At 44.2% G+C, this 27,387-nt stretch overlaps 1 protein-coding gene across 4 annotated transcripts; it reads right to left on the bottom strand.

Annotated features, from left to right (window-relative positions):
- Positions 1-472: 472 nt before the first annotated feature.
- DHDDS (dehydrodolichyl diphosphate synthase subunit) lies at positions 473-26,756 on the bottom strand (the record flags this gene model as incomplete). Of its 4 annotated transcripts, none has more annotated exons than XM_079696641.1 (8): positions 473-803; positions 8,426-8,533; positions 11,084-11,198; positions 17,976-18,077; positions 18,927-19,043; positions 22,005-22,147; positions 24,529-24,645; positions 26,694-26,756. In XM_079696641.1, the coding sequence occupies 8 exons, from the start codon at positions 26,754-26,756 to the stop codon at positions 564-566; spliced, it is 1,005 nt and encodes a 334-aa protein (XP_079552767.1). In that variant the 3' UTR covers positions 473-563. The 4 variants fall into 4 exon arrangements, with proteins under 4 accessions (XP_079552767.1, XP_079552766.1, XP_079552768.1 ...); XM_079696640.1 differs by having other exon boundaries at positions 473-800; XM_079696642.1 differs by lacking the exon at positions 17,976-18,077 and having other exon boundaries at positions 473-800.
- Positions 26,757-27,387: the final 631 nt, after the last annotated feature.

Raw genomic sequence — 27,387 nt, 5'->3', positions numbered from 1 at the left:
TCCCAGGTGGAGAGCCAAGGGGGAGGAGCAGCAGATGGGCAAATTTTCTTTCTGTCTCTCCCTCCCCTTCCTTGCCTAAATAACGCTGGCTGCCTACTAGCTATTTACCAGCAGATCCAAGGTGGGTCCACATCTTTTGTGAAGACTAAGATGGATGGGTAAAGGGCTAAGGTTTTGGGGAGAACTCTTCCCCAAAATTCTTTGTGTTGAAGGATGTGCTGGTGGAAAAAGAAAGTGCACCTAGGAGTACAGGTAGAGGTGGCAAAGATGGAAGAGCTGGGGCCCTCTGCTCTCTGAATCTATTTGTGATCAGAGTTTGACCTGGATCAGAGTTTGGGTTTAGTGTACTTGTGAGAGACTCTCACCCTCAACCCTCGCCAGGGGCACTGTCCCAGGCAGCCCAAAGATATCTATGGCCAGCAAACCTGGCCTCTGGGGCTCCCTTGCCAAGCAAAGGAAACACAATTCATCATCAGGAGGGAGGTACCTTTCACCAAGAAAAGAAAGAGGAGTGGGGCCCTGGAGGCAGAGGGCAGGGCAAAGTGGCAGGAGGCCAGCCTCACTCAGGCTGATGCAGTGCCCAGACGTGCCAGCCAGTCAGCCCGCTTGAGTTCCAAGGCCTGCAGGAAGCCTTGGACCCGCTCTTCTCGTCTGGCTGAGAGTTTGTGCAAGCGTGTCCGTCGGAGCTGGGCGTCCCCACTGGCCTGGAGCCCCTCTTGCAGCAGCTGTTCTGTCACTGCAGCCTGGTCCCTCTCCAGCTGCTGCCTCTTCCGATCCTCTGCATACATGTCTCGGGCCTTCTGCTAGAGAAAAGTGGGGATTGGGGTGGGGAGATCATTTTTAGGCGTGGGTGGAATTGGGATGGAGGAGGTAAGGGTGGGGCACAGGACGGGCCAAGTTAAGTGGAACAGTGGGAAGTCTGTAGCAGATTTGGAAAGGTTTGGGAGTAGGTGTGCAATGGGTGGTGCCCATGTTGTATAGGCAGGGCAGTAGCAGTTCTGGATCCATCTTGGTTTGTTTTGGGTGGGAGTTTCTATATTTCTTGAAATTCTTCTCAAGTTTGCACTTGGAAGGGAACAAGGCAAATGTGGGTGTGACTTCTGGTTCCCTCACCACCTAGCTTTATGGCTTTGGGCAAATCCTCTGCTAACCTCACTTCTTCATCTGTAAAGCGGGGCGTTGTGCCTACCTTGAAGAGTGGTTTTAAGGATTAGAGATAAAATATGCAAAACCCCTCCAGCATATTAGCAGGCTCTCAAACAAACAGCAATTTTACAAGTTATTACTCTGATGCAAGGAAGGTTCTATTCCTGCCTGGGGCGCATCAGTGGGTCATTTCTTTGGTTTCCCAGGTCACTCTAAGGGTGCCATCCTCCCAACTCCCTAAAGTTATCTTTCAGAGTCTGGATCCAGAACTGCCTCTCATATGGAGACCAGGCTGACTCGCCCAGCAAATGACCCTCCTGTGAACATTATGAGAAGCAGTTTCAGCTTTCTTAAGCCACTTACTTCATCCTGCCTCTAGAATAGGCATTAGTGTCCATAGTCCACATTTTCTGTTAGAAAAATGAACCCTTGAAGGCTCAGTGGAGCCCTCAGGCTCCTGGAACCAGTTCTGACACCAGGTAAGTGATTATATTCCTTGGCAGCACTTCTCATACCCTGTGTGTATCTTCAGACAAACCATAAACTCCTAGAGGACAGAGACTATGGCTTTTCCTTTCTGGCACTTGGGGCACCCTGTACATGTGAAATGCTCAGTACACTGACTGTATGATCCCAGGAGGACAAGGAGGATGCTCCTGGCACAGAAGGAGAAAACCCTTCTGGAGCAGAACCAAGGCCTTGCTGTGCCTCACTGATGCTCTCTGCTCCTGCCACTCTAACAGGCTGCAGAACCTTAGCACCAGAGTCCCTCCTGCCAAACCTATTCCATGTGTGAGAAACTCCCATTTTGCTGCCGATTTGGTATCCTATACCCTTTGTGACCCTTACCACATTCTACCTTGTACTGTGGTATCTGGGTACCTGTCTGTGTCCTACTCAGCCTGTGAACACCTGGATTGCTTTGTTTTAATCCTTTAAGGAATATCTTACATGTACACAAGCACTTCATCTGCTGTCTCACTTGACCCTCCCAAAAGAGTTACGGAGGTACTTTCTATCTGCTGGAGACAGACATGGAGGTTCAGAGTAGGGAAGTGATTTGCTAGGGTCTCTCAGCAATAAAGACTTACTGCATGAATAAAGATGACAAATGAAAAATCTGGAAAATCCCCCCTCCAGGCTGTTGAATGATCCAAGGCATTCAAGGGTACTCTTCTGCTATGATAATGAACTCCCATGTGGAGCCATGAAGACTAAAACAAGCTTAAAAAGTTGCTGCTAAGGGTCTTCATCTTGTTAGAAGGGCTTCTTCCTGGCCTTAGTGAGGAGGAACCCTGGGTCCTACATACAAGACTTTATTGGGGGTACGGAAATGCACAGGATGTAGTCACTGCGATCCATGTGCTTACAGGCTGAGGAGGACACAGAGATGTACCCAAATACCATAATACAAGGTGGGATGTGGTAAGGATCATCATGGAGATAAGAGAAAGGGCCATGCAGTTCAGAGGAAAGAAACTGTGGTTGATGAAGGTCAAGGGGGCAGTGAAATCTCATGGTCAGGCAGAATCTGAGCTGAGCTTTAACCAATGGGGAAGATTCAGATAAAGGTAGAGTGTATGGGGGGAGGAGAATATCAGGCGGGGGAATAATGGGCAAAGACTCAGGAAATCAAAGAGCGTGATCAGGCCAGTGTGAGTCTGCCTGGAATACTGGGGTTTCAGAAGTTTCTGTCCAGAGGACTCCCTCACCTCTCCAAGCCTATTTCTTCACCTGCAAAATGGGGACGACAGTGTCCATATCACTGGGTGGTTTGAGGGAACATGAGATAATGAATGCCCAATCTGGTGCCTGGCTATTAACAGTTAGCCCTTCTTCTGTCACCACTGCTTGTGGCTAGGACTAAGTAGGCTAAGTCCTGGCTGAACAGGAAGGATGAGGGCACCGAGCCACAGAAGGAGGAAATGCGGAGCTGGTTAAAATTGCTCCATGAGGCTCAGGCTTTTTCCAAATGGCAGCCCTAGACTGAGTGCTGAGCAGGGAGGCTGAAGCCAAGCAGACCCTGGCCCCTAATTTGCCAGGAATCAGCGATTCACTGTTAGGATGACAGAGTCAGGGGAGCTCGTAAAGACCATCAGCTCTAGCCTTCTCATTGCACAGACAAGGACACCAAGGCTGAGGTGGGGAGGGGCTTGGCCTAGGTCACACAGTGGGTTGAAGTTCCCTTGGTTTCTCCACTAAGATAACTTTTTTTTTTTTTTTTGCGATACGCGGGCCTCTCACTGTTGTGGCCTCTCCCATTGCGGAGCACAGGCTCTGGATGTGCAGGCTCAGCGGCCATGGCTCACGGGCCCAGCCACTCCACGGCATGTGGGATCTTCCCGGACCGGGGCACGAACCCGCATCCCCTGCATCGGCAGGTGGACTCTCAACCACTGCACCACCAGGGAAGCCCTAAGATAACTTCTTGAAAGATCATTGGAAAATGTGTTTCGTGCCTCTGGATAAGCTGTACTTTCTAGGGGTGGAGTGGGGAACCAGTGGCCTGCATCTGGGCACCTCTGTGCAACCTCCACATGGTCTGGATCTACCGCCCTATCTCAAAGGTGTTGTAAGTTCTTCTCAGGTACTCAGCCTCTGAAAATCTAGGCTAGTGGAAGTCCTAATAGTCAATTTCTCTCTCCCTGACCATACTGTCTACTCTCCCTGTATAATGACCAATCAGGGGAGAGGGCGTTAATAATTACCTTAGACACTTCTTATGCAGACCTTATGGTGTAAGGGCTCCAAGGAGCTCGTTTTGAGAAATGGGGCCCTAACCTATTAATATAAATCTCTCCTGGGCATTAAGCCTCTCTGCTCTTGTTCCCTCCTCAGCAGAATTAGGGAACAAGATGTAATAGCCCCTCCAGTATATAAACCCTCAAGTCCTCTGACCTCACTGGGGCATGGAGAGGATGCAGGTCTTGGGTTTCAAAACATTCATTAGCTAATGACAAGTCTTCCCATAAGTCCCCATTTGCCACAATCAACATGCCCAGGTCAGTAGCATGGGGGGTGCATTTCTGAGGGCTGTTAGAGACAGTACCTCTTGCTGGAAACATGATGTTTTGACGAGCACCCAGAGTCTCCCTGCTAAGGGAACTGTACTGGTGATGGGATGAGCGGGGTGCTAAGTGTCTGTGGTTTTTCTGGAGACAGATGAAGTCTGAAGAGCCCAGACACACACATTGTGAACGATATTGGCCACCAGTCTCTGAAAATGAACTCTGTTCCAGCGCTTTTAGTGTATTAGCTTACTGAAGACTTATCACAAATCTGTGAGGCAGGTATGATTATTATCATTACTCCTCTCATTTTACAGATGAGAAAAGTGATTCTCTGAAGGGTTAAGTAATTGCCCAGTCAGTCACACAGCTAGAAGGCAGCGCCATGACTCAAAGTCAGAAATGTCTGAGACAATAGCTGAAGTTTTTAACTTCTCTTGAGAAGAAGATAGTGACTACCTAAAGAGCACTAGAAATAAAATGGTTGATTGTTCCACCCTGGCGTTTAACCTCTGACAAATGCATCAAAGGAAGTTTAGTGGGAATATGTATATTCTCCCTCTATATCATTACAGATTAAGTAGACCGAACACTTATTCCTCATCTCTGTCAAAGATCCCCCCATGGACCTACCATCCATGCAGCTTGTGGCCTCATATTCTGAGGATCAGTGGCTCTGTACTGCTGCCCACCCCTTCCTTGCCCTCATTTTCTATCTGTCCTACTGTGTCATAGTCGAGATTTCTTCCATTTGCCAGCCCCCATTCTCTAAGACTGATGGGTGACCACCTGGAAACTGCCACGGTCCCTTCAGATACCAAGGTCTAGCCTCCAACAATTTGTAGCTGAGTCCCTGTTTCCATTAGCATCCATCAGCTGCCCTCATCCCAGTGAGCTACTATAGATCAAGAACCCAACTCCCTGCCCTGGCTTCCTGCAGGGAATGGGGACATACTGGGCTGGGCTTAGAGACAGAGCAGCTCAGAATTTAACAATGGGAATTTGGGAGATGGGTCAAGAACACAGATGTGGAGGCAGAATACCAAAGGGTATGGGAACAAGGAACTGTGAAGAGTCCAATTTGGTGATGATACAGGATACATACAAGGGAGATATTAGAAAGATCAGCTCTCTGGTCTGAGGCCAAACTGGTCAGGATGTTGTCAGTCTGGATTGTACGCTTAGTGCTTCTGCTGAGGTGCTAAGATTTCTAGAAACAGAGTTTGAGGGCTCCTGGGTAGAGGGAATCTGGCCAAAACCTCTATGAGGTCTGCTGAAAAAAGGTTCAGGGCAGTCAATATCTGTTATTACTTTGGTTTCCTCACTCTAAAAATGGGGGCAATTAATAATAGTATCTACCTTATAGAACTACATAGAATGTAAGTAAAAGGATGCCTGACACGTAAGAACTCAATAAATGTTTGAAATTATGGTTCTTAGGTACCAAATGAAACTCTTAATGGCTGTCCTCAAACACGTTCCACCCCATCCTAGGAAACAGCAGAGCCATCTACCCAGCTGCCCAGGCCAAAACCTAAATGTTTTGGTTCCTAATAACATTAACATTTGTACTCATTTGTTTTATCCTACAAGATGCATAAGAGAGTTTCACAGTTACATCATCAACATTACCACTAATAAACCTCCTAAGTAATGTTTAAGTTAGCTTTCCAGTTTGTATTATCCTTAGAATATATCCCACTAAAAATGTATAGTCAGAGAACTATGTTCAGGTAACTGGAATTAATCCCTTTCTCTGGGGGTTATATTATCAACTTAGTTTCATTTGTTTCTGTTATAACTTTTGTTTTTCCTCCATCTCAGTCCACTCAGCCCTCCCCTTCTCTACAGCTGCAACCCCACCTTGAGGCACATTCTCCCACCTGGACTACTGTAGGAGTTTGGTCTCTGACTCCTGCCCTCTGAAAATCCTGAGTGATTTTTACAAAATGTAAATCAGATCCTGTCACTCCCCTGATCAAAAGTCTTCAGATGTGTCATCATGGCCTACAAGGCCCTCAGTGATCAGAGGCCTGACTCCTACCCAGCCTCATCCCACATCCTTCTCCCTCATGTGTGCTGGCCTCTTTCTTTGTTCTTCCAAGACCTAAACTTTATAACTTTAGTATCCTTGCCCTTGCTGCTCCCTCTGCAGAGAATAATTCTTTCCCCCTGGATTTTTACCCATCTGGCTATCTCTCATCTCTAATATAATGGCTTAAAAAAGACCTCCTTAGAGAGGCCTTCCTTGACTGCTTTATTCAGCACCTCCTGCTCTCTTCATTACTTTCTAGCATATCACCCTATTTTCTTCATTGCCTTATTACAATCTGAAATTATTGTATATACTTGTTTACTTATTATCTGTCTCCTCAAGTAAAAATATAAGCTCCATGAAGGCAGGGATCTTGTCTGGCCAACTAACTGCTTGACTCTCTTGTGCCTAATACTAACATAGTGCCTGACTCAGACTAGGTACTCAGTAATAAGACATTTATGAAATGAGTGAAACTTGAGGTAATTCCTCCGATAGCCATGTGGGAAAGTATCTGAGAAACCTGAAATTACTAAAAGACTTCTGAGCAGCCAACTTAGAGACAAGAATATCCATACACAAAAGCTCGTGCACCAAGATCCTCTGGGCTTCATGCAAGGCCAGTTTACTCTCACTTTACAGACATAACTCTAACAAGCTTGGTTGCCTGGTTTCCTTGCCTGTAGCTGATTTAAAACTGGAAATAGGAAGAGAAGGGAAGAAGGGATGCTGTCAAAATTAGCCATTGACCATATACAAGAAATCCCAAAGCCAAGTATTTTGGGACAATCTAGCTTACAGAAAGAGTCCCACCCTTCAAGGCCATCCTGCACAGTGAAGTCCTTCAAGATGGCAGTTACTAACAAAATTATCGTTATCAGCATCATTAGAATGTGATTATTCTAATCATCATCATTACTAACAAGTGTCTGGTATACAGAAGGTGTTAATGAATTATGCACAAGACCTGTTTCAGAAAGTTTTCTATCAAAATAGGATTAAAAAAAGTTTTAGTTCTTAAAGGGAGACTTGGTCATGTGGAAAAATCTGATATTCATTCCTCTCTGACAGTGGATAATTGAGACTTTGCTGTTTTTCCTTTTACTTGAACTCAACTTCGTTTTTCAATTTCCTCATAGTCTGAGACTAAATGATCAAGCACATGACCAAACCTTCATGATTTGATTGACTTATTCCAGGAGTTCTGGACTTGGGATTCATGGAAAGATTTTAGGAGTTATGTGAACCCCCAGAAGCAGTTTATGTGTTAAAGGGATTAATGTAATTCTATGCAAAGTGCCATGTGTTAGAGTGATCTTTGCAATTTTTCTAGGGAGATGGTCTATGGCTTTCGTTAGCTTCTCCAAGGAGTCTGCGATGCCAAGAGGACCGAAAAGCCCTGACTTATATCATTATTTCCTCCTGGCCATTATCTCTCCAGACTCAAGAAGCAGCACCAGCTTTGGGTTTAAAATTCTGTGACCCTGGGACAGTTACCCTGCCCCTCTGTTGCCATATCTGAAAAACGAGGATGCCAAGCCTGCTGGATTGCTGGAAGGGTTAAATAAGAAAACTTACATGAAAACACCAAAGTGCCTTAGTAGACCCTCAATACGTTAGCTGCCACCACCACACACACTGCCATTATTATTAAGAGTCCTAATCAGACGTAGGTGACTCTGCCTCCTAATGAAACCTGTTTCAAGATCTGGTGATCAAAACTGAAAGCAGAACTTCAAGTCTTGGTAGAACACACTTTCATACAACAGAAGGACAGTGTTATTTCATTTTTAATCCCTCTGGAAGCATCTTGGATTTTGTATACTTCCACTTCTACAATCTTTTATTAGGCTAATTCCTTCAGGGAGTAATGGCCAATCTCTCTGAGAAGCCTTTTCTGGGTTTCCACAGTAAAGAGATTAAAGATTTATAACTTGAATCTCAGTTCCGTCTTTTATTGGTTATGTGTCCTTAGCTAAATAATTTTGATTTACTCATTTGCACAAATGGGGCTAATAATACCTACCTCATTGGGTTCTTGGGAACATTGAATGAGATAGTGCATATAAACTGTTCACAGTGCCTGACACATAGTAAATACTCAGTAAGTGGTAGCTACTCATCATTATCATTAACATGATTATTAGCAAGTGCCTGACATATATAGCCGTGGGTGGTCAATCAACGCTAACCTTTTCTTCCAGTCCATCCAGTCAGGCCAGCCCTGAACTCTTACCTGAAGCATGCTATGGTTCATCTGGAACTGCAGGATGGCCTCACAGAGGTTCCAAAATGTGTATTCTGGCCACAGAACAGGCTGGAACACCAAGCAGGAGTGGGAGGTCTGGGAAAGGTGGGGAAGGAAGAGAGTATGGTTTAATAACATGTTACTGGAACACATCCTTGGTCAGGCTCCAAAGAAAGAGCAGGCTGATCACACCCAGAGATGAGGTTGGACAGGCATCCTGAGCTGCAGCTGCTGCTGCCAGCCCGGATTCACTCACTAATAGGGGGACGGGTCATCTGAGGCAGTAAAATCACCTGCCTGTAGCAAGGCAGAACTAAAGCGAGACTAGATCAACATTTCCACCAGGATTTTTCTAAGCCAATTTTAGGACTATGAAATAACATCTAGATTATGTTACTGGCTCTTGGCCCTTAGAGGTCATCTGGGAGACACAGTGTCTGATAAAAGTTAGCAATGAACAAATGGTAGCTGCCATTGTTATTTTTAAGTAGCAGAGTATGGGACAATGGTTAAGAGCATGGGCTCTGGGGCCTGACTGCCTGGCTTTGAATTCTGGCTCCACCGTTTACCATCTATTTGACCTCAGGTAAGTTGCTTAACTTCTCGGGGCCTCAGTGTCCTCAACTGTAAAACTGGGTAATGAGAATAACTAGTTTTTAAGGTACTGTGAAAATTTAACAAGATAACATACATAAAGCAGAGCACAGAGCTGGGTGAACTTTTAACAATAATCACTGATATAAGACTCCCTTTTGGAACATTCTTGACAGCCACTGCTTGACACCTTTAGTGGTGAGGAATTCAGTGCCTCAAGGGGGATAACTTTAGCTGTCAGATAGCTCATTAAGTTAAACCAATGTCACCTACCAAGGTCTCAGGTCGTTTCTCTGGAACAACTTTATTTCTTCTTCAAACTGACATTCTTTCAAATATTTGAAGGCTAGCTTAGAACTGCCTGTTATCTGTTCCCAAGGTTGTAATGACTTGTTCAGTTTGTCTTTTCCAACAAACTGTAAGTTTTAAGATAGTAGGGCTTGGGCTTCCCTGGTGGCGCAGTGGTTAAGAATCCGCCTGCCAATGCAGGAGACACAGGTTCGGGCCCTGGTCCGGAAAGATCCCACATGCCTCGGAGCAACCAAGCCCATGTGCCACAACTACCGAGCCTGCGCTCTAGAGCCTTCTAGCCACAGCTACTGAAGCCCGCGCGCCTAGAGCCCGTGTTCCGCAACAAGAGAAGCCACCACAATGAGAAGCCCACGCACTGCAACAAAGAGTATCCCCGGCTCGCGGCAACTAGAGAAAGCCCACGCACAGCAACGAAGACCCAACGCAGCCATAAATAAGTAAGTAAGTAAGTAAATAAATAAATAAATAAATAAGTGATAGTAGGGATTATTTCTAACTTGGTTACTGCCATATTTCCAGCACAAAGGAGGAACTCAATATTTTTTTCCCAAGAGAATAAACTATCACCATTCTTCTCTTTTCCAGACCATTATTCTTCACTCATTCCTTATAGCAGCGGTCCCCAACCTTTTCGGTGCCAGGGACCGGTTTCATGGAAGACAATTTTTCCATGGACAGGGTGGGGTGGGGGGATGGATGGATGGTTCAGGCAGGAATGCGAGCGATGGGAAGCGGCAGATGAAGCTTCGCTTGCTCGCCCGCTGCTCACCTCCTGCTGTGCAGCCCGGTTCCTAACAGGCCGCAGGCTGGTGGTAGTGGTCCGTGGCCCAGGGGTTGGGGACCCCTGCCTTATAGGACATGAGCTTTAGACTCCTTGCCATCCAGGTTGGCCTCTTCTGCTAAGTCCTCTAGTTTACCAGTGCAATCTCTTAAAACCCAGTGCCCAGAAGTAAACCCTCCAGACATAATCTGACCAGCAGAATGGGCCATAAAACCATAAGCTGCACATTATACTGCTTTCAATATAGCCAAAGACTAAAAGTATCTTCAGTAGCTAAATCTTCTTAGTTCACTCTTAAGACTATGGTCCATTAAAATTTCCAGAACTTTACCATGTGAATTGCTTCCAAGCCGAGTTTCTCCCTTCAGCCTCTCCTTGAACAAGATTTCCCTCAGCCAAGTGCTACCCAGGGGCCAACTTAACAGATGATGGAGATTTTCAAGCAAAGACAAACTTATTTGGATATGGGCTTTTAGAGAACTACCTACACTGGGATAACTGAGCTGATAGGCAATGGCAGGCCCTGAAGAAAGAGTTTGCATACAGTTTATATCTCCTGTGGCCTGTGCTTGTGTAGATGCAGCCCTTTATTCTAAAGGTGAGAAATTAGTAAATGCAAGGCGAGGTTCTAGCCCAGAGGTGCTGGGTGACATGGCAGGTTACCAGGGCAGGAGCTTATGCTCAGAGACCTAAGGCAGAAGTCCAGTTCCTTGAAGAGAGGTACGAGTAAAGCTTTCACCACAGCTGGATAGCCTTGATTTTTCCCCTGGGCACTTTAGACAGCAAGAACTACACAGGCTCACAAAGCCAGGGACAGATGAGGAAGGGATAGCAAAAGTTACCCAGGCACAGCCTGGAGACATTTCTCTGGATTTCAGCTGACCCTCCAATCTGTTTTGTGGGTGCAGTCACAGTTTTCAGTTTCGACACAAACAGAACAATGGTTGGAAATGACCTACCTGCCAGAGGAGGAAGTCGCTGAGCCTCACTTCCCCAGAAGTCCGTATCAAGATGTCAGGATGAGGAGAGTGGTTGGTATAAAGGCACTTATCCAGCAGAGACTCAGAGACATCGCTAAGGTGAGTGGGGAAGAGACAAAGATAAGTCCACATCTCTTTTTGGATTATTCTCATGGTGAACTTTCTTACATAAAGCTTCCCAGTTTATAGAACACCATCAAATACATTAGCCAATACTACCTGGTATGTAGAAGGCCCTCAGCAAATGCTTGATAAATTAATGAATGGTTTCAATCCTCACAACTACATTAGGTACTTCTATCCTCACTTTATAGATAAGGAAACTGAGGCTCAGAGATGAAAAATTTGCCCAAAGCCATTTAGTTGCAGCCTAAAACCAGATGCACCCACCAGAATGTGTGTTGTCCTTCACTTAAAACATCTTGTTTTTAAAATGGATACACCCTATGACTCTGCAATTTGATGAAATACTATGCAACTGTTTTGTTTTTTTTTAAAATAAGTTTATTTATTTATTTTTGGCTGCACTGGGTCTTCGTTGCTGCGCACGGGCTTTTCTCTAGTTGTGGTGCGCGGGCCTCTCATTGCGGTGGCTTCTCTTGTTGCGGAGCACAGGCTCTAGGCACGCGGGCTTCAGCAGTTGTGGCACGCGGGCTTCAGTAGTTGTGGCACATGGGCTCAGTAGTTGTGGCACATGGGCTTAGTTGCTCCGCGGCATGTGGGATCTTCCCAGCCCAAGGCTCGAACCCGTGTCCCCTGTGTTGGCAGGCGGATTCCTAACCACTGCACCACCAGGGAAGCCCCCTATGCAACTGTTTTTAATAAAGATAAATCTAAATGCATGGACTTGGAAAGATGTCTAAGATGTAATATTAAATGAAAAAAAGCACGTTTCAGAAAAAATACAGTGTGGAAAATACACACACACACTCACTCACACATGTGAATACATGTATGTATAAACAAAGAACAAAATCTAGAAAGGCATACACCATTCTATTAATGGTGATTACCTCTGGAAGGTTGGATAAGAAGGAAATACTATCTCTTTTTACTTTATATACATCTGTTATTGTTTGAATTTATTATAGAGAACATTTTTAAAACCTTAAATTTGGGCTTCCCTGGTGGCGCAGTGGTTGGGAGTCCACCTGCCGATGCAGGGGACACGGGTTCGCACTACCTACACTGGGATAACTGAGCTGATAGGCAATGGCAGGCCCTGAAGAAAGAGTTTGCATACAGTTTATATCTCCTGTGGCCTGTGCTTGTGTAGATGCAGCCCTTTATTCTAAAGGTGAGAAATTAGTAAATGCAAGGCGAGGTTCTAGCCCAGAGGTGCTGGGTGACATGGCAGGTTACCAGGGCAGGAGCTTATGCTCAGAGACCTAAGGCAGAAGTCCAGTTCCTTGAAGAGAGGTACAAGTAAAGCTTTCACCACAGCTGGATAGCCAGTGAGAGGCTGCAGCAGTGAGAGGCCTGCGTACCGCAAAAAAAAAAAAAAAAAAAACCTTAAATTTAAGTCATATGGACCATGAAACACTGCAAAAAATCCACTTTACTTAGGATTTGAAAAAACAGCAAAATGATGAGCCCTCTTGTGTTTGATAAGAGCTACTTTCCCAAGCAGACACTCAGAAAGGAGACGGAATGAAGGAAGAATGGGGACTGGCAGCACTTATCTTTTTTTTTTTTTTTTTTTTTTTAAGATGTTGGGGGTAGTAGTTTTTATTAATTAATTTATTTATTTTTGCTGTGTTGCATCTTCCTTTCTGTGTGAGGGCTTTCTCTAGTTGTGGCAAGCGGGGGCCACTCTTCATCGCGGTGCACGGGCCTCTCACTATCGCGGCCTCTTGTTGCGGAGCACAGGCTCCAGACGCGCAGGCTCAGTAGTCGTGGCTCACGGGCCTAGTTGCTCCGCGGCATGTGGGATCCTCCCAGACCAGGGCTCGAACCCGTGTCCCCTGCATTAGCAGGCAGATTCTCAACCACTGCGCCACCAGGGAAGCCCCTGGCAGCACTTATCTTAAGTTAAACTCTCCTGTCCATGGAAAGAGGGTATTTGCAAGACTGGTGTGTGGTGGTTCCAAGAATACTGTTTACCTATCCTGCCAAGTACCTAGAGGCAGGATTCAGAATCCCCAGGTGGTAACAGCTGCATCTTAGGAAGGGTCTAGAAGACAAAATTTCTGGGTGGGAACATTTTTCTGGGAGCATAGTCCAAAAAAAGCAGAGATCTGGGCTGAGTGTTCAGAATAAGGATCTACACTTACTAGCTGTGTGCTTTTGGGTAAGTTACTCCATCTCTCAGTCATCTTTTTGCAAACCACAGAGGGAGCTTTATTTTCTGTACCATCATATGGTAAATAATATTCACTTATGACTGGGCAATAGGAAGGGCTCTGGTTCAGATTTCCCTGATAATTTCCCTGAGTCTTGTCTTGACAGCATGATCTTAATTCTTTAATTAAGAATGTGAAACCTGGGAGTTCCCTGGTGGTCTAGTGGTTAGGATTTGGCACTTTCACTGCCATGGCCTGGGTTCAATCCCTGGTCGGGGAATTGAGATCCTATAGGGCACATGGAGCAGCCCCCCACCCCCAAAAAAGTGAAACCCTGTGCAATCAACAATTTCTCAGCTCTCTTATTTTTGAAATGGCACATTTGTCCTATCTACTTATAGGTTATTGTGAGAGTCAAATCAAATGAAATAAGAGATTTGAGTGTACCTTGGGAACTATAAAGCACTATATAAATAAGAGGAATAAAGGTTATTTCCAGACCCACTACCTTGCTGTGGGACTTTGGATCCCCACATAACCCCTCTGAATTTCAAATGTGTCTACAATTTTTTTTTTTGGCCACGCCGCGCAGCATCGGAATGACATGCAGATCTCAATTCCCCAACCAGGGATCGAACCCTCAGCCCCTGCAGTGGAAGTGCGGAGTCTTAACCACTGGAGCACCAGGGAAGCCCATCAATGAAACTTTTTAAACCTTGGTTAACTGGTCTTATAAAATAAGACAAATAATAGTCACTACCTTATATGAAAATTAGATGAGAATATGCATGATAAACTTCTACTAGTCTCATGCCTGCCTCATAATAAGATCTGATGACTATTGTTTATTTTTAGTGTGTGTATATATATATATATTATTATTATTATTATTATTATTTTTGTGTGTGTGTGTGTGGTACGTGGGCCTCTCACTGTTGTGGCCTCTCCTGTTGCGGAGCACAGGCTCCGGATGCGCAGGCTCAGTGGCCATGGCTCATGGGCCCAGCCGCTCTGCAGCATGTGGGATCTTCCTGGATCGGGGCACGAACCCATGTCCCCTGCATCGGCAGGCTGACTCTCAACCACTGCGCCACAAGGGAAGCCCCTAATTTTTATTTTTATACTGTGTTTTTGTTCATTTCAACCTTCTTATAAGGCAGTCAGTATGCCATAGTGAAAGAGAACACAGGCTCTGGAGCCAGGTTGGAAATCCTGGTCAACTGTGCGAACTTGGACAAGTTATTTAACCTCACAGCAAGGTTCAATTTATAAAAACAGTATCTACCTCAAAGGGTCTAAGGATTAAATGAAATAATGTACGTGGAATACTTAGCAAGTGCTGGGCACAGAGTAAATGCTTAGTAAACATTAGCAATTATTATTAACACTATTGTTTTAAGAGGAAGACAGAGGCCTACAGATGGTCAAGACCTGCTCAAGAGAGTTTATTAACTATCATTTATGCTAAACCTAATTCCTTCTTCTATAATTTGAGATTCAAAAAACAATCTATTAAAATGACTGCTAGAAAAAAATATATTACCCTGGAGGAAAGGAAAATGAGGAGTTGGATGGTCGTGATGAGAGAATAGAAAAATTCCAGTTATGGGAAGGGTAGAGCCTGACTGTAATTAACTCATTGACTCTCTGTTATAAATATGGATTTGTCTAAAGCTGAATAATGTAAAGAGCACTGCCTCAGGCCCTGATCAGCCCAGTCTGAGTTGAACATCAAGCTTCCTGAGCTGATGGGTTGAGACATCAGCCTCCTTACCCTAGTAACCCACCCAGCCCACGCCATGTCTGCATGACTAACCCACACAGGCAAGTTACTAAACCACGCAGGGCAGAGAAAACGGATATGAGAAAACTAGCTGGGCAAGAAGCAGGGGGTCAGTGGCTACTGCAATGTGGTATCAGTATAAATCACGCTGCACTAGGAGGCAAGATCAGAGTTCTAGTTCCAGGCATGAATGCATATTAAATCTGCTTCCTAAATAGCTTTTTTTCTTTTTAGCATAAACATTTGTCCCTTATTTTTAATATGTTATTTAATTTATACAAAAAATTACATAAAACATTAATCGTAAAGCACTAAGAATAAAATGAACTATGAAATCATTCCCCAAGCCAAGAATCAGAAAATTATCAATAACTTTCATCTACTTATATATCCCTCACCTACTTATATCTCATCTTCCTGCCCAGCCCCCATACTGCCAACTTAACCAGTATCTTAATGTTTCTTCCCCAATGGCTAATTTTCAATCCACGTATTAATTGACCTCTCTACAGCATTTGACACTGTTGCTCCCACCAATGCACACCCGCCACCCCACCTGTACTAACAAACACCCTCTTTTCTTGGCTTCTGTAATACTGGCAGCCCTTTTGTTTCTACCTTTCTGGTTGTTGATTCTCTTTTTTCCTTAAGGCTCATTTCCCTCTACCCAGCCAGTAAAACTTACGAGTTTCTCAAAACTCCATCCTAGGCCCTCTCTTCTCACTCTATACTCTCCTTAGACTCCTCATGCTCTCTCTTTGCTTCAGGTACCATACTGCTATCTCCAGTCCCCACTTCTCTCTACTGTCAACCTGATATCTGTGTTCAACATCTGTAATATATCCCAAACCAAACTCCTGACTTTCTTCCTCAAACTGCAGCCTCTCAGGGTTCTCAGCACAGAGAAGGGCACCACTATCCACTGTTTTATAAGTCAAAAACCCTGGAGTCACCCATAACACATCCTTATCCCAGAGTCAATCCATCAAGTCCTCTCGATTTTTTTTCTCTCTCAGTAATTTTTTTTTTGAATTTTATTTATTTTTTAATACAGCAGGTTCTTTTTTTTTTTTTTTGGTTTTTTGTTTTGGTTTTTTTTTTTTGCGGTACGTGGGCCTCTCACTGTTGTGGCCTCTCCCGTTGCGGAGCACAGGCTCCGGACACGCAGGCTCAGTGGCCATGGCTCACGGGCCCAGCCACTCCGCAGCATGTGGGATCTTCCCTGACCGGGGCACGAACCTGCGTCCCCTGCATCAGCAGGCGGACTCTCAACCACTACGCCACCAGGGAAGCCCCAGCAGGTTCTTATTAGTTATATATTTTATACATATTAGTGTATATATGTCAATCCCAATCTCCCAATTCATCCCACCACCCCCCCCCCCGCAAGTCCTCTCTATTTGATCTGCTTCATAGCTCTTAATGCAGTCTGTTTGGTCTATTCCACCATCACCACCATAATCCAAGCTCCCTTCCAAGTACTCTCTACTTGAATTATTCCAACAGTATTTGTGCAACCAACAAGCTCCTCATAATACTGCCTCTTTCCCCAGTTACTGCTTATCCTCTCACCCACTTCTTACGTCACTTATCATTTCCTTTGGGGAGCCTTCCCTACCAGGTCCATTCCTCTTATTATAAATTCTTGTTGAACCATGCACCAATGCCTTTATCATGCTTACCATCATTATAAATTTATGCTAATTTGTATAATGTTGATAATGTTTGTTTCCCTTACCAGAGATCCACAAAAGCAGGAAATACGTGTTTTTTATTTTTACCACTGTATCCCCTATATACAGCAATGTGTCTGGCCTTTAGTTGGCACTTAAAAAATATTTGTTACACGAATAAATGATTGAATGAATAAACTATGTGGCACAGAAAGATCACTCGGCTGTTGGAGAGGAGAGGGATTCATAAAATAGCCTTAAAAACTGTCTCCTTTTCTTCTTATCTAATTTCATTCTCACTGAGAAACTTCTTCATTTTTAATTTAGTTTCCCAGGAAAATCGAATTACACCCAAGAAGGGAGTCAGAAAAACTCCTGGGTCCCACAATCCCATATATAATAAAGGTAAGGACAAAAACTCTGGAATCAGACAGTTTTTGATAGGAGTCCCAGCTCTGGCACTTACTAGCAGAATGACCTTGGGACAGTCATTTCAATGTGAGCTCAGTTTTCTCATCTATAAAATGGAGAAAAGACTCAAATCTCTTAAACATGAGAATATTAACTTAATCAAATAAACACAGCATAACACATTGCCTGGCTTGTTTTTTGCTACTATTATTTTACTACTGCTGTTGTTAGTTTACTAATATTATTACCAAAGGTTACACTAATAATAACAGACAGATGGCTTCTAAAGTCTCTCCCAGCTCTAATAATTCTACCGTGTTGCTAATGATGAACAACTTTCTTTTTGAAAAATACCTGGATCTTGCATGAAACTGTGACATGAGAGGGCTAAAGGCCAATACCCCCAACAAGCTACATTCCTGAAAAATCATTCTTAGAAAAACTCTGCCAAAGGGCCAGCAGGGCATCGTGTTTTATTGAATGCCACAGTGTTGCTACAAGCCATGCCATTTTTTCTGGAGCTTCTTGGTTTGTGGTGAACACAGAAATTCTGAAGCAGGCTATAATAAGTCATTCCAAAGCTCTAAGTGCGGGGGACCACCCCTCTCAAATCTTTCCACATACATTCCCAATTTGACTTCTGGCTCAAGTACATGACTTAGGAGGGATTTTATGGTTCGGTGCATGCCTGTTTTCCCTATCACGCTGAACAACTGTGATACCTGGGATCCAGCAGGCCTTGTTCCACTCCCCAGGCCATCTCTCTCACAGCATTGCTGATCTCATGACGGGATGTGTAAGCAAAACAGACGTTCAGGAAACACCTGAGAAGGGAAGAACAGAATAATTTACCAAAGGGGAACAGGGACTAAGGAGTGGAGTCACTTATTATAGAGCAGCCCTTCTGTGGTAGAACAAACACACACCAAATGTTAACCATGGATACCTCTGAAAAGCGAGATTATTAATTTTTTGAGTTTTCCAAGTTTTCTTGGGAAAAAAACATTAGTTTTGTAATAAGAAAAATACTAACTGTCCCTTATTATTCTCCTAATCTTCTTCCCTTCTGCTAACACCCAGCTTTCAGAGGATGTGAATTCACTGTGATATTAGAACAAGCAAAGAAGAATAGGAAGGAAGTCTGATGTGAAACAAATCCACTGCCAAATATGCATTATATTCCAAAGCCACACATAATGAAGTCTGGATTATTAAACTCTGTTCCCCTCTGCATCTGCATGCCCTTCCAAGGTCATCCCCTCTATTGGTTAAAGCAGTGGGACAGAAAGAGAATTTCTTGAAGGATCTGTCTTCAGAGACTGGGATAAGGCCTGCTACATTCCCACCCCATTCCCTGTCAATTAAACACACACACACACACACATATATATATTTATATATATATATAAAAATACATATGTACATGGGGGGCAAGGCACATGAAGGAGGAAGATAAGAAACTGTATGTGTGAGTATACACCCATATAACAAGGTGCTGCAGAACCATCTCTGGTCTGCCCTGCAGATGGAGGAAGAAGTCTCAAGCATCCAAAACCAACCCCTCGTTACCTCTTGTACCAAATGCAGACCAAGGAAGGGCCAGGACGTCTCCCTAAAGTTAGCAGGGAGTCATAGATTAACACAGGTCCCTAAGGGGAAATCTGAAAACTTACTTGTTGTAGTTCTTGGTGGCCTGCACAGCCTGTGCGATCAGCTCCTGGAGATCCAAGGGCAACAAATGCAGATCACCCAGGACCCGGATACATACCCCATGCTTCTGCAGTTTCTCCCTGATCAGGGGGGAAAGGAGGCAGGTTTGGGAGGTGGGACAGAGCACCTGCTGAGCTGGAGAAAGCGAAGTGCTTAGCTGATACTCAACTACCAGTTTTTGAGCGCCTTCCTGTGTGTCAGGCACTGATCTACAAGTATTATTTCACTGAATGCCCTCAACAACTCTGAAGGGAGTTTACTACATTCCCTGTTCTACAGCAGGAAACTGAGGCTCAGATAGAATAGTTAGATAGGGATTGCCCAAGGTCATACAGCCATCAAGTGCTGTGTCGGGACCGAATCCCAGGTTTGCCTGATTTGAGAACCCAAACCTCTTTACCACACATTACACCGCCTTGTGTGTCCTTGTTGACAAGTTGCATTTCATGTATTCTGTGCTGTTTGTCCCATTTTGATGGGTGAATAAACTCCTCAACAGCAGGAGTTGTATTATTGGTTACTTTTGTAACATCTAACATTAATTATATGTTTACTAAGTGCCAGACATTGGTCTAAGTGTTTTACATGCATTCCATCCTTACATCAACCTTTGACACAGACACCATTATCATTCCCCTTTTACAGACGAAGAAACTGAGGCACAGGGAGGTTAAGTAATTTGTTCAAGATCAGACATATATATATGGAGGCAGTGTAATGTTGTGATTAAAAAGACAGGCTCTGGAACCAGACTCCCTAAGTTCGATTTCTGGCTTTCTACTCACCAGCTGTCTGATCTTGAACAAATTACTTTGTTCAAATGTTACTTTGAATAAGAATACCTAGATTCAGGAATTCCATGGTTCCTCCGTGGTTCTACTGCAGGGGACACGGGTTTCATCCCTGGTCAGGGAACTAAGATCTCACATGCTGTGTGGTGCAGCCAAAAAAAAATAATAATACCTAGATTCAAGCCCTAGTGCCTAGTGCCACCGATTACTATCTGACCTTGCATAACCACCCGTCATACTGTGAAAGTGCTTATTCTCAGACATCAGGCACATGACCTGAGGAAGGAGGTGTAAAAGCCCTGGCAAGGAGCCAGGAGATCTGGGCTCCCAGCCTGGCTCTGCCACTAGCTAGCTGCGTGATCATGGGCAAACCTTCTCTTCTCTTCACCAGGATTAGTTTCCCAACTGATGAAACTGAACTAGGCCAGTGGTTTTCCAAACTTCTTTTAGCCAAACAAGTCTTTCTTCAAATCAAATCTTAAACAGAAGCCCAATATATAAAATAGATAAATGCAAACAAGCACTGTATACCCCATTCCCTCTGGGTCCTTGCATGTCCACTCCTCACAACTATGGGGGTCTGTGGAACACTGTTGGAAAACCACCACTAAGGTTTCTTCTTGCTCTGTCTAGGACTTAATAACCTAAGACCATCTTCTCTACTCGTGACTGACTAGAACAATCTCAGGAGCACCTCTACTGCCATGCATTTTCATCTTTTAAGAAGTGTTAAGACTGCTTCTTGTCTCTACAGCAGACAACAGCTCAGCTCTAGAGTCAGAAAGACCCTGTGTGTTTTGGCTCTGCCTGTCTGATAGCTGCGTGACCCAGGATACACCCCCAAACTTCTCTGGTTTTTACTTTCCTCCTCTCTACAACTGGGATAATAATATCTTTCTCACAGGATAATGTGAATTTTATTTTATTTTATTTTATTTTTTTTTTTGCGGTATGCGGGCCTCTCACTGTTGTGGCCTCTCCCTTTGCAGAGCACAGGCCACAGACGCGCAGGCTCAGCGGCCATGGCTCACGGGCCCAGCCGCTCCACGGCATGTGGGATCTTCCCGGACCGGGGAACGAACCCATGTCCCCTGCATCGGCAGGCAGACTCTCAACCACTGCGCCACCAGGGAAGCCCAGATAATGTGAATTTTAAATGAGAGTACATGTTAGGCTCAGGGCCTGACACATAGTATAAGCACTTAAAAAAGGGAAGATTAGTGTGAAGTACAGAAGAATTTGAAGAATCTGAACACCTGGAATGTGTCCCCATTACCTCTGTCCCCAGCCCCTTGGGTGTGAATTCTGAGCCACATGGGAAGGAGTAATGTCTGTGGCCCAGAGACTAATATGGACAGAGAGAAGCCTGGCTATGCTCCCTGCACCCTGACCCACACAGGGATGGAAATGACAGAACTGTCCTAGGCCCAGCTCCACTAGACCTCTAAGCTCTCTGTTCTCTCATCTTCCTGGTCCTGATATGGGGAGGAGCTGGGCAGAGAATGGTTGTAATGAAGACTTTGGGGCAGTCCTGGCTGAAGAGGGTTCCACGCTTTGAAACAAATAATCTCCACCAAACTTCCACTTTGCCCCCATTCTGGCTTTGCTCCCTAAGTTAAGCTTAAACTTAGTGATAGCAAGAATAGTACTGACTCATCCCCATAAAGGCCTTTTATGCATCATCCTGTCCCGTCCAAGGGTATATGCAGGGAAGTACAGTAACTTTTTAGGGATGACTGCACAGCAGAAAATGGCTTTTTCAAAGTCTCTCTCACTCTACTTCCCTGTGGTTCACTGGTCCTGGGATAGAAATTTGAACTAAGGTGGACCAATTAAGGGTTTTAATTCATTCTGAGCAGCTCTCTTATAGCAGACAAAGTTAGTCTGTGGAGCAAAGGAAATAAATGTCTGAGGAGGTTCTACCTAATGGATTTCAATTCCTGGCTTCGGTTTTGCCTGAGGTTGGCTATCCTTATCCTTGAATTCTGTGAAATACCTCTATATCCTCAAATAAATGTCCCCTTTAAAAAAAGAAAGAAAGAAAGAAAGGAAAGGAAGGAAGGAAGGAAGGAAGGAAGGAAGAAAGAAAGAAAGTAAGAAAGAAAAACTAGCTTGCCATATTTGCCACTGAAGGGGTCTAACAGTAGAAGGGTTTAGAGTTCCTTAACTAGCCTCAGAAAAGACAGTTGAGGGTTAGGTAAGGCTGGAGGTGGTATAAGAACACAGGCTCCCCCTCTGACAGCATCTTACTTTTCTTCCATCAAGCGGCTGAACTTCTGCCGGGCCAGATCCATTAGCCCATCTACCTCACTCTTGGAGCGTTTGAAGTTCTCAATGCTGAAGGCGTAGACCGTCACCTCTAGGACGCCCAGGTTCAAACACCAACGCAGAGTCTGAGAGGGGAGAAGGCAAGGAGCTAGGGTACAAGGAAAGAGCAGGAAGGGAAACAGGAGGTGCCTCAGCCCCAACTCAGTGAGAGACAGACTTTTCTCCTCCCCAAACTGGGTAAAGCTAGGATAATACCAATGCTTCTCTCAGAATAATGAACCAAATAAGCAGAAAGCCACCACCTGAGAGACTGAAAAATGTGAACTTAATGAGTACTATTATGCTGATGCTATTGTGGTTTCCTGGAAAGAGCTCTTCACTGAGAGGGTAAAGATCTAGGCTCTAGTCTCTCACTCCATCAAGCACTTGCTGTGTGACTGCAGGCATATCATTTAACCTCTCAGGGCCTAAGTCTCCTTATCTGTAAAATAGGATCACAATCCATCCCTCACAAGGTGGCTAAAGATACATAAAAACACAAGGTATTATTACTCACAGCATAACATCATTAATCCAATAGACTGAGAGGCTGATGAGTTATAAGAATAAAAGCAACAGTTGCACAGCTGTGTACCATTTAAGTCTGCAAAGGGTTTTCACATACATTATTTCATTTGATTCTTCAAGCTACCCCTTGAGAAAGGAATTATTGTTTTCATGCCTACTTTAGAGATGATCAAATTGAGGCTCAGAAAGTTGAAGACGAGTCAAAAGTCCACAGCTCTACCGTATGAATCCATTATATGAGGTTCTAGAACAGCAAAAACTCATCTAGAGTGACAGAAATCAGAAAATGAGGGGGAAGGGGAGGAGAAGAGGAGGGAGGACAGGGTGTGCCTGGGAAGGGGCACAAAGGAACTTGCTAGAGAGATGGAAATGTTCTGTATCTTGACAGGGGTGTGGATTAGACAGATGAATGCAACTGTCAAAACCCCAAATCTGTGCATTTCCCTGTATGAACTTATACCTCAACGAAAAAAGAAGTGAAACTCAAATTTAAACTCAGTCCTTTGGTACTGCTCTAACCCAGTGCCACTAAAGGTGGAGAACAAACTGGAGATGAGAATAACAGTGTTGAGATGGGGAGCCTGGAGGTTAAAGGTAAGGGACAGAAGACATTCAAACAGAACTGAAGAAATAAAGCTGAAGAGCTACCTTTCTAATCCCTTATCAGACATACAAACCCATTCACTGTCACCTCAGGAAAATTACCAGAGCAAACCTGACACTTGAATAGGCTTGGGCCCTGAAGATCTTACCAGGCAGCGAACTTGGTGGGTACACCTGGGTCGGAACCCACCACTGACCTCAGTTAATATAGGCTAATAACAACAGCTTCAATTTTTTGAGCACATCCTTTATGTCAGGTCTTGTGCCACATGCTTTTCATTGTGCCATCTTGTTTAATCCTCATGTAATCTCCCCATTTTACAGATGAAGGAACGGAGGCAAAGGGAAGCTATGTAACTTGCAGCAGGTCACAGAGCCAGGAAGTGGCAGAGCAGGAGTGCCAATGAGTTCTGAGTGACTACAGAGCTTAAGCTCCTAAGCACTAGGCAAAAACTGCCTCTTAGTCACAAAAGAGAAACTGAGATCAACAAACCTGAAGACCTCAGTGTTGGAGAGAACCCCACAACCACTCATTCAAGGCAAAAAATATCACTGCCCTGGCTTCAGGACGTGTTCTTGTGCCAGGAAGCTGGAATCCGTGGGCTAGAGTTTCACAAAGATCGACATATTCCATCGTTATTGTTAAATTTACTGTTTCCCAATTTGCAGTGGGCATTAAAACCATAAAATGTTGATGATGTTTGGTTGGAGTGATGTCCTGGTTTGTCTGGCACTTTTCCTAGTTTAAGCACTTAAAGGCCTGTGTCCTGAGAAACACCTCAACCTCAGGATGGGTAGTCACCCTCTACCTTTGCTCTGGAAATGTCACTTCTAAGAATTTATTCTAAACTAGTACCATTTATAATGTCCAATAATAGTGGAGCAGCTAAACAAACTATGTCAGATCCTCAGGAAAAATGTTCCACAGCCATTAAAACATATAGGTAGAAAGCTATAGATCAACCTAGAAAAATACTTGCCAAAATGTCAAGAAAAAAATAAGGTTATCAAAGCTATAGATGTAATTTTATAAATGTTAAGTCATGTTGAACATATTACAAGGATTGGGATGAGGCACAGAAAAACATAAATTGTTGATTAAAGTGGTAAGAGGAGACAATTTTGTTCTTATTTCTAATATTTTGCAATGATTCACTGGATGACTTGATTTTCTGTTAATGTTGATATGAGATCTATGGCTAGCAAGCAAGCAATAAAACAGACAAACAGCTATGAAAAAACACTCTCAAACCACAGCAAACTCAGGGCCTGGTTTTCTAGCTATAATCCAATTCTCCACAGACCATTCACCTTGGGTTCTGCAATGTGTACCCACCTCAGCCAGTTTGTTGAAGCCCTGTGAGTGGCCCTCTTGCCTCTCCACTTGGCACTTCTTGGCATAGCGACGGTTCCCATCCATTATAAATGCAATATGTTTGGGCATTGGGCCTGCCTGTGTAGTAAGAAGACAAATGAACACATCACATACTCCTCAGAGATAAAGGGAGACAATATTCCAAGCTGACAGGCTTGAGCTATATGATAGAAGCCCTGAGGAAGGGAACTGGGTATTCTGTACTTTTAGCTCAATACATAAGCATGAAGCACTTTTATTCATTTTTATTTATGTTTATTGAGCCCTTACTACATGCCAAGTACTATGCTGAGCTTTTCACATTTCATCTTAATTTTTTATCATACAAACATACGAAGTAAATAGTGTTATCTTCATTTTATAGGTGAAAAAACTGAGGCTCAGAGAGGTCAAGTGACTTGCATAAGTCACACAGCCAAGAAGAGACAAAGTGGGGATTCAAACTTAGGTCTATGTGCTTTCAGAGTTCATCTCCTAACCATATGCCTTTAACCACCACCTTGGTTTCATTAGCCTTCAACTGGAAGGCACAGGAAGGATATTGATGGGTATGGCCAAATGTAAAGGGCATCCTCCACATAAAAGAGGCATACACTTCTCAGTTTTATCCGAGTCCTGTCACACAGGAATGGGGGCCTCATATTGTTGGATCTTCTTATTTTACAAGAGAAGCCAATCAAGATTTTTATAAAAATTTAAATGTCAGGAGCCATTTGAAAACAAACAAAAAAGACATTTTGGGGGCAAACAAAGCTTCTTACCTGGCCTAGAGCAGACTTTTGTTGTCTATCATAGCAAAAATTCACTCCTTGGGCTATTTTTCCTCACTGGAGGGCCTCTTCATAGACCACTTCCCCTGCATCTCCCAAAATTTTCTACTTTTGTCCCCCATATATAGCCATAAAAAAAAAATTCCGGTAAAGTCATGCAGCTTGTTCTTCCCAACATGTGACCGCAGTGGTTCCTTGAGGAGATGCTTTTATATTTCCTGGACTGCCTGAGATCACCTGGCATTTGTGTGTGAGTGTCTGTGTGGGTACAAGGCTTACTTACTCATAAATTCACTGCTACTTGCTGCTTGACAGCCTGTGGCTGAAAAATAAAACCAAGCTGACTGGCTGCAATATCAAACCCTTCATATGAGGAGGATATAACATTGCTGTGATTCCTAGAGAAAAAGCTGAGGGAAGATCTAGGGAGTGGAGTGTAGGAAACAGAGTGATTGTAGTCTTCAAATGGTTGAAAGACAGCCCCAATAATAGTAATTAAAAACTGCTAAACACCGTGCTGAGTGTTTTCTATGTAGTTTCATTTAATCCTCAAAATCACCATATAAAGTCACATGGTTAATAAATGATAGAATAGGACTTTCATTCATGTTTGCCTCCAGAGCCCCCTTAACCATTATGCTCTACTGTCACATCAAAGAAAGATTAGTTATTTTATCTAAACCCAGAGGTCAGGGACTTCCCTGGTGGCGCAGTGGTTAAGAATCTGCCTGCCAATGCAAGGGACACGGGTTCGATCCCTGGTCCGGGAAGATCCCACATGCCGCAGAGCGACTAAACCCATGGGCCACAACTACTGAGCCTGAGCTCTAGGGCCCGCAAGCTACAACTACTGAGCCCGCATGCCACAGCTACTGAGGCCAGCGTGCCTAGAGCCTGTGTTCCACAACAAAGAGAAGCCAGCACAGTGAGAAGCTCATGCACTACAACGAAGAGTAGCCCCCGCTCACCGCAACTAGAGAAAGCCCGCACACAACAACGAAGACCCAACGCAGCCAAAAATAAATTAACAAAACAAAACCAAAAAAAGCCCAGAGGACAGTACTAGGAATAATAGATCAAAGTTCTAGGGAAACAAATTTCAGGAAGATCTAACAGTCTATGCTGCCCAATGATATTGGGAGGTCTCAGGTTTCCTGAAAATGTGAGAGTTAGGACAATAATCTGCCAGAAATATAGACCTGGAACTTACCTGCAATTCTAAGGCTCTTTGATACCATTGCTAAATTCTACTACAAATCCATAAACACCATGGGTTACCCAGTTTTTATAACAGGTTTTGATATAAGATTACCCCATGAACCAAAAGGCCAACTGGTGCTTTGGGCCACTGCTCACCTTTATGATGTTGGCACAGAACCGCTCCCAAAACGACAGCTCTCCTTCCTTGATCCATGACATAGTTCTTGCCTCAGCAGAAGAAGCACAGAACAATTATACACCAACCAGGTAACCTTGTATAAACAAGACAGAGAATTAGAAGTCACCACACCTGCAAACAACTATGGCTGACTTGCAGGGATTCACCAAAACGGTAGAGATCAGCCAGCATCAGAATCCAAAAACACTGGCCCTGGACTTCCCTGGTGGTCCAGTGGCTAAGACTCTGCGCTCCCAATGCATGGGGCCCGGGTTTGATCTCTGGTTAGGGAACTAGATCCCACATGCCACAACTAAGAGTTCGCATGCTGCAACTTAAGATCCCGTGTGCCGCAACTAAGACCCGGCACAGCCAAAAAAAAAAAAAAAAAAGACACTGTCCTAAGCCTCTAGTCTTTCACCACCCAGAATTTATAAGCCAATAGGACCTTTGGGGCAGAGGCCTTTCCTTGGTTCTATGGGCTTGGTGGACCTTGCTCCCATCTCCTTTTTTCTCAGAGTCTGCACTGCCTTTTTCTGAACATGTAAGTCTGCTTCCTGTCACATCATAGTGCCTACATCCTGATTCTTCCCCTTCTTCCTTCTCCATCTTCCACCAGGCTGTTTCCCACTCTCGGGGCTCCGGGTCACTAACCCCTTCAGTTGTTGTACC

Source organism: Hyperoodon ampullatus (genome assembly GCF_949752795.1).
Source record: "Hyperoodon ampullatus genome assembly, chromosome: 2".
NCBI lineage: Eukaryota > Metazoa > Chordata > Mammalia > Artiodactyla > Ziphiidae > Hyperoodon > Hyperoodon ampullatus.
The sequence above is the reverse complement of the archived record's forward strand: the minus strand, read 5'-3'. Positions and strand labels throughout refer to the sequence as shown.